Source organism: Lampetra fluviatilis, chromosome 4 (genome assembly GCF_964198595.1).
Source record: "Lampetra fluviatilis chromosome 4, kcLamFluv1.1, whole genome shotgun sequence".
Lineage (NCBI taxonomy): Eukaryota > Metazoa > Chordata > Hyperoartia > Petromyzontiformes > Petromyzontidae > Lampetra > Lampetra fluviatilis.
Genome location: NC_136278.1, coordinates 19,626,177 through 19,639,057, shown reverse-complemented (window position 1 = coordinate 19,639,057; position 12,881 = coordinate 19,626,177). Strand labels below are relative to the sequence as shown.

Genomic DNA, 12,881 nt, shown 5'->3' with positions numbered 1-12,881 from the left:
GTACAAAATACCCAGGCAGGTGCTTAGTTTTGGTGTGGCTGATTGTAAAGCCCCACCTCTTAGTGGCACGCTCCAGTCTCAGCAGCAGCGTATCCAACTCCTCTTCTTAATGAGCAGCTATTACCAAATCATCGGCGTGCATAACGTGGTTGACCAATAGGGAGCCATCCCTTGATCGCACCCGGGCATCGATCAGCCTCCCATTATATCTCTACCAAATGGAAATTCCCTCGGTACATACATATACACATACACACACACATTGATAATACACATTATACACGTACATTTTCAAGTAACATGTTACGCACATTTTTCATCAAACATTATTCATCACGTTAACCTTACACTCAGTTAACATCAATTAACATTAATTGCACACACATTTCATTATTTTAGCCTTATTTGCATAATTTCATATTTTATATATTTTTCTTTTCATTATGTACCTTTTTCACCAAACAATATATACAACAGTCCACTAGTCATTTCATTCAATAATATTTTTTGACGTTTTTATTTTGCACCAATCCAAACTATACACCATGAGATTAGAAATATATTGAGCTCATTGAAGTATGACGAATTAAAAAAACACATCAAAGACATTCATCATTTAAAAGACATTCTCTTGACAATGCTGTATGACTCTCAATCAACTCTCTTCCCACAATACACCATGATATGATCCTGACTCAATCGATATTGTAAGAAATTGCACATACTACCTGACCTTGACCAATATATTGAAACTTAAATGACATTCATTTCAAGTGATTCAATACACTGGATATGTAGGGACTGTACATGTGAAGCAAACAAGCCATTTAAAGGTGGTCCAATGATTCGGTGAGCTTGCAGCTCCAACTGTTGCTTGGGAATACATCATTGGCTTGTTCAAATTTAGCATTTATAATCAGTCGAATAGTATTGTATATGCAATATTTTTTTGACAGTGTCAAAACAAAAATAGAAAAAGTAACTTGATATGGAAAGTACAGTGTTATGGTGGAACTTCAATTTAAAAGATGTATATTCAGTACTGGATGTAAATATACATGTTGGTATTGCCAAAACATTTCAAAATAACTAACTGTTCAACATCTGATCTAAATGCCAAATTGTGTTACAATTAACACTGGTAACATATCTAGCATGGCCAAACAAACTCAGTTAATCGAACCACCCATTCTATGCTCACATGCTCGGTCTCACACTAAAACAGGGAATACCAGTAACAAGAAAATGTAATTCTAGGGTTAGTGGTAGCATTGATGTAAAGAGCGTGAAGCTTCAAGCCTGTGGCTTCTTGAATGCGGCAATTGTGGCATTGACTCCACTGTTGACGCTCTGCTCTCCCTCCGCGAGTTTCGGGGCTTCACGGTACACGCTCATGACCTGCGGGAGAAACGGAAAATGGGTGGTGTATGAAAGTCAGGACCTACAGATAGCGAACATGATAGCAATCATACCATGGACGAAACTAGCCAAACTGATTACTCATGCCACCTTTGCTTTATGATTGATTAAAAGGTCATCACAATGTGCCATCGCTTCTATCTGCACTCAACACTTGACTCATCTTGTGGTTTTAATGTTTCCATTTAGATTTTGACCACTGGATTCCACTGTCAATGCTTGTCTTGGTAACATGTCCATTTCAATCCTCCACATATGCCCCATCCGTATAACGTTTCCCTGATTAATTAAAAGGTTGTAGGTGACACTTACATTGATATTTACAATATCAACATTGACAATAAAATTAATTTATTAAGAGCAATAACAATAACGACATTGACAGTGACGTGGTATTAACAATGATTTTGACTACCATTTGCATGATAATGACAATGACATCGCTACATTAGTAGCATCAATATTGACGTTCACAGCAAGATCATGGAAATAACATTGACAATTTGACATTGACATCATCGGCACTCACAGCGCTGATCCAGCTCGTGTAGGCTGACACACGGGTGAACACAGTGGGCTTGCGGATCGTGTTGCAGCCCAGAGATGATATGTAGCTGGTGATTCCCTGCACCACCCAGGCATTGTCCCACCGCTGGCAGTTCAGTGGGCCACCTCCATCACCCTGTGATGCATACAAGAGGATAGACAAGCATCTACGTTCACTGGGTAAAGCAGCAACTGGATATGGTGGCGGGTGCTGGCAAGGTTCAGTACAGAAGATTGGAGCTCTTGTATCGGTGTCTGGATGATCAAACTTTGCAAGTGTGCTTTCGGACCGTGTTGCTAAATAACGGAGTTATATCGCACAACCCCGAAGCCTGATCCCTCCCATTGCCCAAAACGCCTTTCTGTGTCTTGCCCCATACGACTCTGGCAGCTAGACACACGTGGCAGGGTCTGGCTACCAAATATGACAAGTCAACATTTATATTGTGTTAATATAGTCATGCATTAACTTAGTCTGTGGGGATGTTAGTAAATTCTTAGTGTCCGTGGATTTAATTTAGTAATTCTTTTATTCGAGGCGATTAAAACAGTCACACTATTTCTCGACTCGAGTTTCTAATTATTGGGGTGAATGTGCGCCCCTTTCGCTCCCCCAACATTAACAGGTGAGCCAGTCAGTAATGTCAGTGGTCAAAGTCATCACCATGCTTGGTGATTGTTGTCCACTCACTGTTGACTAAATTAAGATTTAAAGGAAACATTTGGCTGACAACTATTTTCGTTAAGGAATTGATGAGGGTTGGCTCGCGTTGAACTCCGGACGCACATAGCACGCAGAGCGGGTGCTGCCCCCTGCACAGATGACGCTGCTCCTCAGGCTGCTCCCCCACCAGCTGGGCTGGCTGCACGTCGCGTAGTCCACCACGGGCAGGCTGGCCTGCTGCAGCGCGCTGGGGAAGGGGCCGCTGGCTGCTCACGCGCACAGACAAGGTGGAGACGGAGAGCATTGGTGAAAACATCGGAGTTAGGTGGCGTTATCAGGCGCTCCCCAAGCGAACCGTCGCTGTCTTTATGCTCAGAAGGGAAAGGCTACATAGTGTAATGCGGGCGAAAGCGACCTTCCGGATGTGACGTCACGAGGAGGCGGAGCCAGGTGACGTGGGTGAAAGGTAGGGGGTCCTTAAGAGGGTAAACCGGAAGGAGAAGTCAGTCGGGGTGTGAATGGAAAGGTGTGGGGCCGCGAACCGCTCTCCGAGATGGTCTGCTTATGTGGCAAGAAAGGTTCCAGGAAAGCTGGCGTGTGGTGGTACCAACGTCCTTGCGATTTGAGTTGATTAGAACTCTCCATTGTGACACACTATTGCATTTAGGGGTGCAGAAGACCTTGTTGACGTTACAACGTCATTATTTTTGGCACGGCATGGCGACAGATGTCGTAGGGCACGTGCGCGCGTGCCCTGAATGCGCCCGGCGTAAGCCGCCTAAACATCCTTACGTGCCGCCTCTCCAGTCGATTCAGGTGTCTCGAGTCAATGAATTGGTGGCACTGGACATATTGGGACCCTTCCCACCATCGGCGAGGGGAAATAAATATTTGCTGGTAGGGGTTGAGTATCTCTCCCGTTGGCCGATGGCCTGGCCGTTGCCCGATCAGTCGGCCGCGGCCATCACCGACGCCTTTTTGTTTGGGTACATTATGGACAAGGGGGCGCCGGAGAGACTCCTCACGGACCAGGGCCGAAATTTATCTTCTAAATTATTGGCTGAAGTGTGCGCAGGCCTTGGGACTAAGAAGATACGGACATCTCCATACCATCCGCAGACGGATGGTATGGTTGAGCGGCTGAACAGGACATTGTCTGCCATGCTTTGCCATACTGTGAGTGAACAGCAATCGGATTGGGATCTGCACATCCCCGGAGTGCTTTCGGCGTACAGGATGACGCCCCATGCGGCTACAGGGTATTCGCCGTTTTACCTTATGTATGGTCGGGAAAACGTGCCTCCGGTGGATGTGCAATTGGGTACTGGGGTGAAGGGACCTCGTAAACCACTCCCTGAATACATTCAGGACACGGTTCGCCGGGTTACGGAGGCGCGGGAAAACGCCCGCGTGGCTACGGCCAAAGCCCAGGCCCGGAACGAGCGGTATGCTCGGCGGTCTGAGGGGGAGTGCCCCTGGAAGGTGGGAGACCTGGCCTGGCTCCATTGCCCGCAGGTGCGGCCGGGGACCTCTCCTAAATTGCACAAACCTTGGCATGGTCCTGTGCGCCTCATTGAGGTTCCCAATCCACAGTCGGCGCGCGTTCAGTTTGGTTCTCGCCGTTGGTTTGTTCATACGTCGCGGTTGAAACCATATGTTGCTCCCCTACGTGATGCGTCATCTCCCAATGTTGCCTTGCCGGGGTCTGTTGCTGCTGACTCTGACTCTTCCCCGCCTGCGTCCATTGATCTGGCTAGAGCGCCTGTCGTACCTGTTCCAGACAGGCCGACCGTGACACCGCGGGGGAGGAGTGGGCCTGTTCGGAGGGCGCCTGCCAGGGCTGCGGTACCTTCAAGCCCGGCGACCCTTCCGACCCCGCTGCAGGCGCATTCGCGGAATACGACCAAGACTGATTCGTCAGGGACACGAGATGTCGGTGGACTTCCAATCGCAGCAGGGGAATTACCCCCTGTCATTTCTCGTGTTCCATCGCGTCCCCGTTCTACAAGTGGGCCGCCGACCGTCCGGGACGGGCCGGCGACCCGCACTCGTTCCAAATCGCTTACGTTTCGTTGATTGTATGTTGTTATTGTTCTTGTTCTTGCCGTCGTATTTATCGCATGCTTTCGTACGTTCGTCGATGTTACTTGTGTGTTGTTCTTGTTGTTATATTGCATGCTTAGTGTCCTTTAAGGGGGAAGGTTGGTTCACCGCATTACGCTTTGGTGTTGTTCAGCCGAGGTCGGCTGGGTTTTTTCTATGGGGGAGGGTGGTGTAATGCGGGCGAAAGCGACCTTCCGGATGTGACGTCACGAGGAGGCGGAGCCAGGTGACGTGGGTGAAAGGTAGGGGGTCCTTAAGCGGGTAAACCGGAAGGAGAAGTCAGTCGGGGTGTGAATGGAAAGGTGTGGGGCCACGCGGGCGTACGAGCCGAGGGGGCACCGTCAGAAGCGGGAGCCAACCCTGGGAACAGTAGGGAGCTACTGGGAGGTGTAAAGCTGCAGATAGAGATAGGCAGTAAGGCTGTGTGTGAGGGGCAGCGGGGTGGCAGCCAAGAGTCGCAGGAGCGACGAGAAGGCGAGACAGCACGAGGCTGTCAGAGCTGCAGCAGGAACAGCCAAGGGAGCTGTGTGAGAGTACAGCAGCGGAGCTGCTGTGGGGCTGCCAGAGCGACAAGAACAGCAGCGGGGCTGCTGATGTGGACTGGAGTGACATCGGAACCAGCACAGAGAGAATAAGAGAGACAGCCGCGTGGGAACGCAGTACGGACCGAATAAAGGACACTGAGCCAGAGATCGTGGTCAAGTCTTTTATTACAATAGCAACACCGCCACCCTATTGGGAGGCTATTTCCCACTCTTGACTATGCAGAGTTGTGTTCCTTTTTTCAACCCCAAAAATATTAAGGGCTGAGTCAACCCTAGAATGTGTCTTTTGACAGTTTCTCAGCCATCTTCATCTCGTTAATCTGCAGGGGAAATTGTCACTTTGGGCTGAATGGACACTGAGTGAACGGTACTCACTGTCGAGGGATCCCCAGCCCGTGGCGTAGCACGGGTAGTTGTTGGACAGTATCTGGTTGGCGCTGGGCAGGCAGGCGAGGCGCACCTTGCTGGAGAGAGCCACGGGCGACGCAATCTTGAACATGGCGATGTCGTACCTGTGGTGGATTGAGACAGGGGCAGCCGTGATGCAACGCTCAACACCGAACATAACACCAAGCAATGGGGGTTCAGCGCTGTGCACAGGAGAACTCCTCAACTTTTGTTTGGGATTATCATCGCAGAAGCGATTATCTGCTATTTTAGCTCCACTTTTTCGTGGGGAATAAATAATGAATAGGAATAATAGGACCATGGATAATAGAAGATTGTGTGATGGCTACATCTCCCACAGATGTGTAAGCTTGTCATGGATATGAGGACATCTCGTGTATATTCCAGTTATTGGATTATTATTGGAAGGATAGTATGAGATGAAGCAATAGCATTGTGTAGATCTGTCTCTTTGTCAAATAAAGCATGGGCTCAAAGCAGTGTACGAGTACAAATAAAGACAACTAATCGCCTTGTCATTATCACTGCCTTCTATCATAAAATTATACAGTAGAAAAATTACCATTCCCTAAAATATATATTATAAAAGCCTAGCATTCCATGTGTCCGTTTGTTTGTCAGTCAACTAAATTATCAGAGCCTTTCAGATGGAGGCTGAATCAAAGATATAGAGAAAGTGACCCCCCCCCCAAGATGTGGGAGTAAAAAGTTGATCCAACAAGTTTACAACAATTGTCGACCCCCTCCCCCTCAAATTATTTAAACTCCCCCTCCCCCAAAAAAAAATTACATTTCTTTTGGAGGCATATATGCCTATACACCCTACATTCAATAGTCTAAATTTCATTGAAAGGCAGGAGTGAGAAAAAGGCGGCCATAGGTTGCGAAAATTCTTGTTATATTACAATTGGATTTTTTTTGCACTTCAAGGCAGTGTCAATGAAGAGCTTTGTGAGTAAAAAATATTAAATCTGTCTCTTGTCTGTCTGAATGTATCATATGCACGTCTGTTTAAATGTACGTGTATCTGTCTATTGCAACTCTGAATGTCACGGTGTCACGTAGCCAGCGTAGCCATGTGCGTTCTCACCCATTCGACGGCATGCTGGGATTCCAGTAGCTATGCCAGACGGACAGGCTCAATGGAGGGGTGACCTCCCCGAACTCAGATGTGGACACACTGTGCTTTCCCAGCACCACCCTGTAGCTGTAGCCACTCCTGCACGTTGTGGTGGATGTGGGGGGATAACAGAGCGACGGACGGTCTTAATCACTTACACCTGTAAATATTGCAGTGAGGAATTACTAAACATAAATAGTGCGAGTTACAGCATGGTATTTTCACTTTTACACCTTGTGACCATTACACAATGTGTAAAGGTCATTTATAGAGGCTGCCTCTTTGCTCCAAAGATCCACTGCTCCACCTTTGGTGGTCGCAATGTGGTACAGGAAAATACTGTACAGCAACTGGGCCCCGGTGCAGTTGCACCACCTGCACACACACGATAGCAACGCCACTGGTGCCGTGACTCACGTGAAGCAGCTGGCAGAGGTGAGCACCCATTGACTATCAATGAGGGTTCCTCCGCAGTAGTTGACCCATCTTCCTCCAGAGTACCTTTGCACGAGCGCCTGCAATGCACACACAGCGAAGTGGTGGTTAAACTGTCATTTGTCCAGGACTCAGTCCAATTTTATTGTCAAATAATACAGTTCGAACTTAGATCTTTTGTCAATCCACTGCCTCACAATGCTAGTCACAGCTGGCTGTGAAGGGGTGTAATCCGGTACTGTTTCGGAATTCACTCGCCACTGATGTTAGCAGTCGCAGGGAATGTAACCCAGGTACCCTCGTTCATAGTGCAGTGCGTTAAACACTGCGCTTCCACTTTCCCATTATAGTCAATGATTCAGCGTCATTAAGAAGAATGGGAGATCTGAACATTTCATGGTGCACACATGCAGCCCTTTTGTCAATCTACTGCTGGATGAGGGCCTCTACGTGGCATGCGCAACAATGGATGCTGCTGCACTGAGATCGACTGACAATGAATCGTGCGGCTGTGATGGCTGTTATTCAGCCTCTGCCGTTACCTGCCAAGGCCAGGAGTTGGCGCGAGCCTCGACGCCGTTCACCACGCGGATCTGTGGATACGCTGCGATCCCACAGCTCTGAGCAGATACCTCAGCTGTAAGGGACAATAGCATACACGCACAATACTATACACAATAGCAAACACGCATAATACCATACACAATAGCACTAACGCACATAATAGCAGAAACAATACCACACAAATCTCTCTGATGTGTTTTTGTGTTGAACCTTGTACTGTTCTGCATGATGTCCGAGGTTTCACTCCACGTTACAGGAGCTTCTTTTACATTTATTGTTTTATTTAAAACCCGAAACCGCAACCATGACAGAGGGCATATCACCGTACATGTAGGGTTGGAATATCCAGGAGTTGTTCCCTCTGGGTAATTTTTTTCTCCTCAACCAGGGGTTATTGAGGGTATATCGGCATCCGTTTATAACCCATGTGGTCTAGCCAAAATAATGAGTGACATGTAATAGAGAGAACTTGAAGCCCTGATACGCCCATTCCCCTCCTAGGAACTACTCTCATTCAGAGTATATTCACAATAAGGCGAGGCCTGTTCCTCCACCTCCTCACCATTTTTCTGGATCCCCTTTTCGGATTCATCATGGTAATGCCCTGAGGTGATCCGTGATATATAGGGTTATTGACTAAGGTGCTCCATTGCGGCCAGAGTGTATAATAATCTACTCTAATGTCTCATAGAAGGGGGTTAGTAGTGCTTCCAATTATCTGAGATAGTTTTCCTCAACATTCGTGCCATAGATAATATTTAAGTATTTGGCAATCTAACGGAAGAATTTTACGATATTCGGGTACAGCCAAAAGGCGTTAAGGTATGTCTGGTGCCAGGAGCTGCTTATAGAACTGAGTCCAGTTCCTGAAGAACATGGAACGGTTGCTCCACTAAACCAAATGCGTGCATTGCAATCACTCAGCAGCTCAACGTGTCAGCAAGAGGAGCACTCACCTCCAACCAGCAGAGCAGCGCAGACAAGAAAGGCGAGCATGGTTAACCGATGACTTGGAGCTTCTCGATCACGAGTGAATTATCTCCACTGTCGTGTCTCGCTGTTTGGATCTCTTTGCTTTTAAACAAAATCTGCTGCCCACGTGAGACCTCCAAGGGCGAACACAAAAGGGAAGTCCAACTGGCGGACACATCCGTATGCAAATGTGAACTTGATTCTTTCCAAATAAAGACGTTTCAGCATCTTTATTATCACGTGGGTGATAGCAGGTGGGAAGCGGTGGGCTATTCATGTTTTATTTTTCGAGGGCTTTCAACGCTGTGTATTGGAAACCTTGTAGACATATGCCCAACGTTGTGTCGTTAAGCAAACACATTACATCCTGATTGGTATTTGCCTCAGCTTTTTTTTACAACTGGTTGATACAATTTGTAAAGTCCGTGTTTCTTTGTTGGAATGTAATAGTGGTAGATTTACAGGGATACCGTCCCCCACCATAAGTATGGGGAATCGTCACCACTGGCTTCTGGCCACCAGCGAAGTGAACACTGCCCAATACTGCTTGAACAGGGAGACACTTACCTTTCTTTCAATTTGAAATTTCATTCTATTCACCTTATTTGAAGGACATTTTTAGTTCTTATATATATATATATTCCATTAAAACGAATACAAAATGTAGTTGTAATGATAAAGTATTTTCAAAGATAACACAGCATCTGCGCTTATTAGAATAAATATTGTCTTTGGGGTATACATGGACCTTTTTAACCTTTTTGTTTGCCTTTTAAGCTTGACGTTCTAGAGTGTAATGTCTGTGTAGCAGTAGATATTTGAGAATTTTCCACACGTGATGCGATACAAAGTGGCCAGGCATCCATTAGTACAGGGCATTGAGTGTTTTCCAACATGCATATGTGTTGGTTTACTTCTGGTTCTCGGGTTTCCTGCCAACACACAAAGTACTCATTAAAGGATTTGGTGAAACATCCCAATCGAGCGTTTTCCCCTTCTTTGCTGAAAAAAAGTGCTGCTGCGGATGTTGCACTACAGATTCCAAAGAACTTGAAATCAACTGTCTGCACCGCATACAGCCGTGACCCCGTGACCTCATGTGGCATACCGGCATTGGGATTCCCCAAGTGGAGCGGTGCACAAACAAGCCACACGCTCTCCACCGCTTTATTCCCCACACTGCACGAGTCTGCCAGGAGTTTTGTCCTACATTTTTGCAAAAATTCCCAAGCTATATAATGCAGTCCCCAGGTAACGGAAGGGTTAGGTTCCCGAGAATGATCCGTAACCATAATTTTCAGTATGTCAGAAATTGAACAATTTTCCCCCATAATGAAGATAAAATCCCATAGCTGGAAATAGTTGTGCCTCCCCTACCCGATTACTAGATTAGTTTTCTTTCAGTACTGCACTCAGTTGTGTGAAAATAGTTAAAGTATTTTTCATTGTACTGTGATAGGTGCATGTCTATAGTATTTGCATAAGACTAGGAATGTGCTATTATATTCAAAAGTAGAAACATCTGGAACGGTTTCGTGACGAAAAATAAAAATAGATATATTAATTGTGCGTAGTGTATTGTCACGACTGTGGAATTTAATAAAAGTGAATTCAGTTTTTTGTACGGTAAACTGTGTTTTCAATAACAGTAATGTTGCGTACGTGCATTTTGAAAATTGCGGAATAATTTTGCACAAATAAATGAATTATATTCAAGGTAGTCAATATATTGTGCGGTTTTTTTCCAATGGCATTTGAAAAGCTACTGTTAAAAATATTTACATGATTAGAATTATTGTTGCCTTAAGTATTTTCCTAATCGGGTTCCTCATAGTAAAATGTAATTATCCCTCTTCATATGTAGGGCTCCTCGAGGCATATGCCAGCAGCGAAGAGTGATGACTATTGATGCGTCATATCAAGGATGACACCAGTCTACAGTTGTGTTGCCTGTTGCGGTGGCCACGTTTGCTCCACTCTTTGAGTTGGTGGTCCAAGCGACACAATGGTCGCGTTCAGTTATTTTGAGCAGGTGGACTGGGCCGGTGGGTCGATATGTGTGGGCAAATGTGAGCAGAGTAAAACTATACATTTGTTTAAAATTACAATATTTTATTACCTCTAATGTATACGCTTCATTGCGTATTTATGGTCTCAGTTGACATTAAGTCTCATGTTCGGCATCCCCCAAAGACTATATATACTCTTAGTTTTTTCGGTAAAGTCACGTAGGTAAAAAAATGAAATTAAAATTAATAAAAATAAAATAATAAAAATCACGACGTTTCGGAGGCAACACAAGTCTCCGTCATCAGGTGGGACCGTCACAGCCAGATTTGCTGTATCAAGTGAGGCAGGAATTCCTTGATGCAAGTTCTTAAATACAAGTTAAGGGGGAGGAGAGGGGGGGGAGCTTATCAGAATGTGGTAGCCAATGAATGGAACGTATGGGGGGGGGGGGTAAAAGAGAGCACGAGGTGTGACTGTACGTGGACCTGTTTGTGCACAAGCACCTGTTGGTGCACATGATAGAAGAGAACGGAAATGCCCATGTTGTTTTTTCCAGTGTTGGCTGACAATCAAATACGAAAAAGGAGAGTACTGTTAAACGCTGGGGATGTTAACACTCGGTAAAGTAAAATAGTGCCTGTCAGATAAGATGGTCCAAAAATGTGTAGTTAAATCTTTTTTGCATGGTTAATAACATCTTTCCAATGATTACTAAGTTTGTACCCATCATCACGGTTGAAATTATGTCTGTGTTTGTGTATCTGAATGGCTTCGTGTACAAACCTTTGATGGTAGCCAGAGGGTTTGCAGAGCAGCTTGGTCTCGGAAAAAAACAATATCATGAGAGCCCACCGCGTTGTAGCAATGATCGGTAATGGCGGAAGACTCAGTTTTGCAGTGTTTCAAATCTGACTTGTGCTCGCGGACACGATCAGAGACATGACGTTTCGTTTCCCCAATGTAACAATCACCACAGCTGCAACTCAGTGTATATACTCCAGGGTATTGCAAGTCAGGGATGACATCCTTTACAGATGCAATTAGATCACGGATTTTATGTAGTACAGTACATAAAATCCCTGATCTAATTCCATCTGTGAAGGATGTAGTACAGTACATAAAATCCGTGATCTAATTCCATCTGTGAAGGATGTCATCCCTGACTTGCAATACCCTGGAGTCTATAAACTTAGTTGCAGCTGTGGTGATTGTTACATTGGGGAAACTAAACGTCATGTCTCTGATCGTGTCCGCGAGCACAAGTCAGATTTGAAACACGGCAAAATTGAGTCTTCCGCCGTTGGTGGGCTCTCATGATATTGTTTTTTCCGAGACCAAGGTGCTCTGCAAACCCTCTGGCTACCATCAAAAGTTTGTACACGAAGCCATTCAGATATACAAACACAGACATAATTTCAACCGTGATGATGGGTACAAACTTAGTAATCATTGGAAAGATGTTATTAACCATGCAAAAAAGATTTAACTACACATTTTTGGACCATCTTATCTGACAGGCACTATTTTACTTTACCGCATGTTAACATCCCCAGCGTTTAACAGTACTCTCCTTTTTCGTATTTGATTGTCAGCCAACACTGGTAAAAACAACATGGGCATTTCCTCTCTTCTATCATGTGCACCAACAGGTACTTGTGCACAAACAGGTCCACGTACAGTTACACCTCGTGCTTTTTTAGCCCCTCCCCCCTTCCAATACGTTATCATGTGCACCAACAGGGGCTTGCGCACAAACACGTCCACGTCTACGTCTACTTACACCTCGTGCTCTCTTTTAGCCCCCCCCCTCCCAATACGTGACATTCATTGGCTACCACATTCTAATAAGCTCCCCCCCTCTCCTCCCCCTTAACTTGTATTTAAGAACTTGCATCTTGGAATCCCTGCCTCACTTGATACAGCAAATCTGGCTGTGACGGTCCCACCTGATGACGGAGACTTGTGTTGCCTCTGAAACGTCGTGATTTTTAGTATTTAATTTGTATTAATTTTTATTTCACTTTTTTACCTACGTGACTTTACCGAAAAAACGAAGAGTATGAATCCTTGCAGTCACGAAAGCTTCAAATCTAGA

At 45.5% G+C, this 12,881-nt stretch overlaps 1 protein-coding gene across 1 annotated transcript; it reads right to left on the bottom strand.

The window, feature by feature from the left end:
• Positions 1 to 1,293: 1,293 nt before the first annotated feature.
• LOC144931310 (chymotrypsin-like elastase family member 2A) lies at positions 1,294 to 8,800 on the bottom strand. Its single transcript, XM_078855112.1, has 8 exons — positions 8,761 to 8,800; positions 7,783 to 7,877; positions 7,223 to 7,320; positions 6,776 to 6,904; positions 5,653 to 5,789; positions 2,753 to 2,895; positions 1,949 to 2,101; positions 1,294 to 1,398 (listed from the first exon to the last, which is right to left on the bottom strand). The coding sequence occupies exons 1-8, from the start codon at positions 8,798 to 8,800 to the stop codon at positions 1,294 to 1,296; spliced, it is 900 nt and encodes a 299-aa protein (XP_078711238.1).
• Positions 8,801 to 12,881: the final 4,081 nt, after the last annotated feature.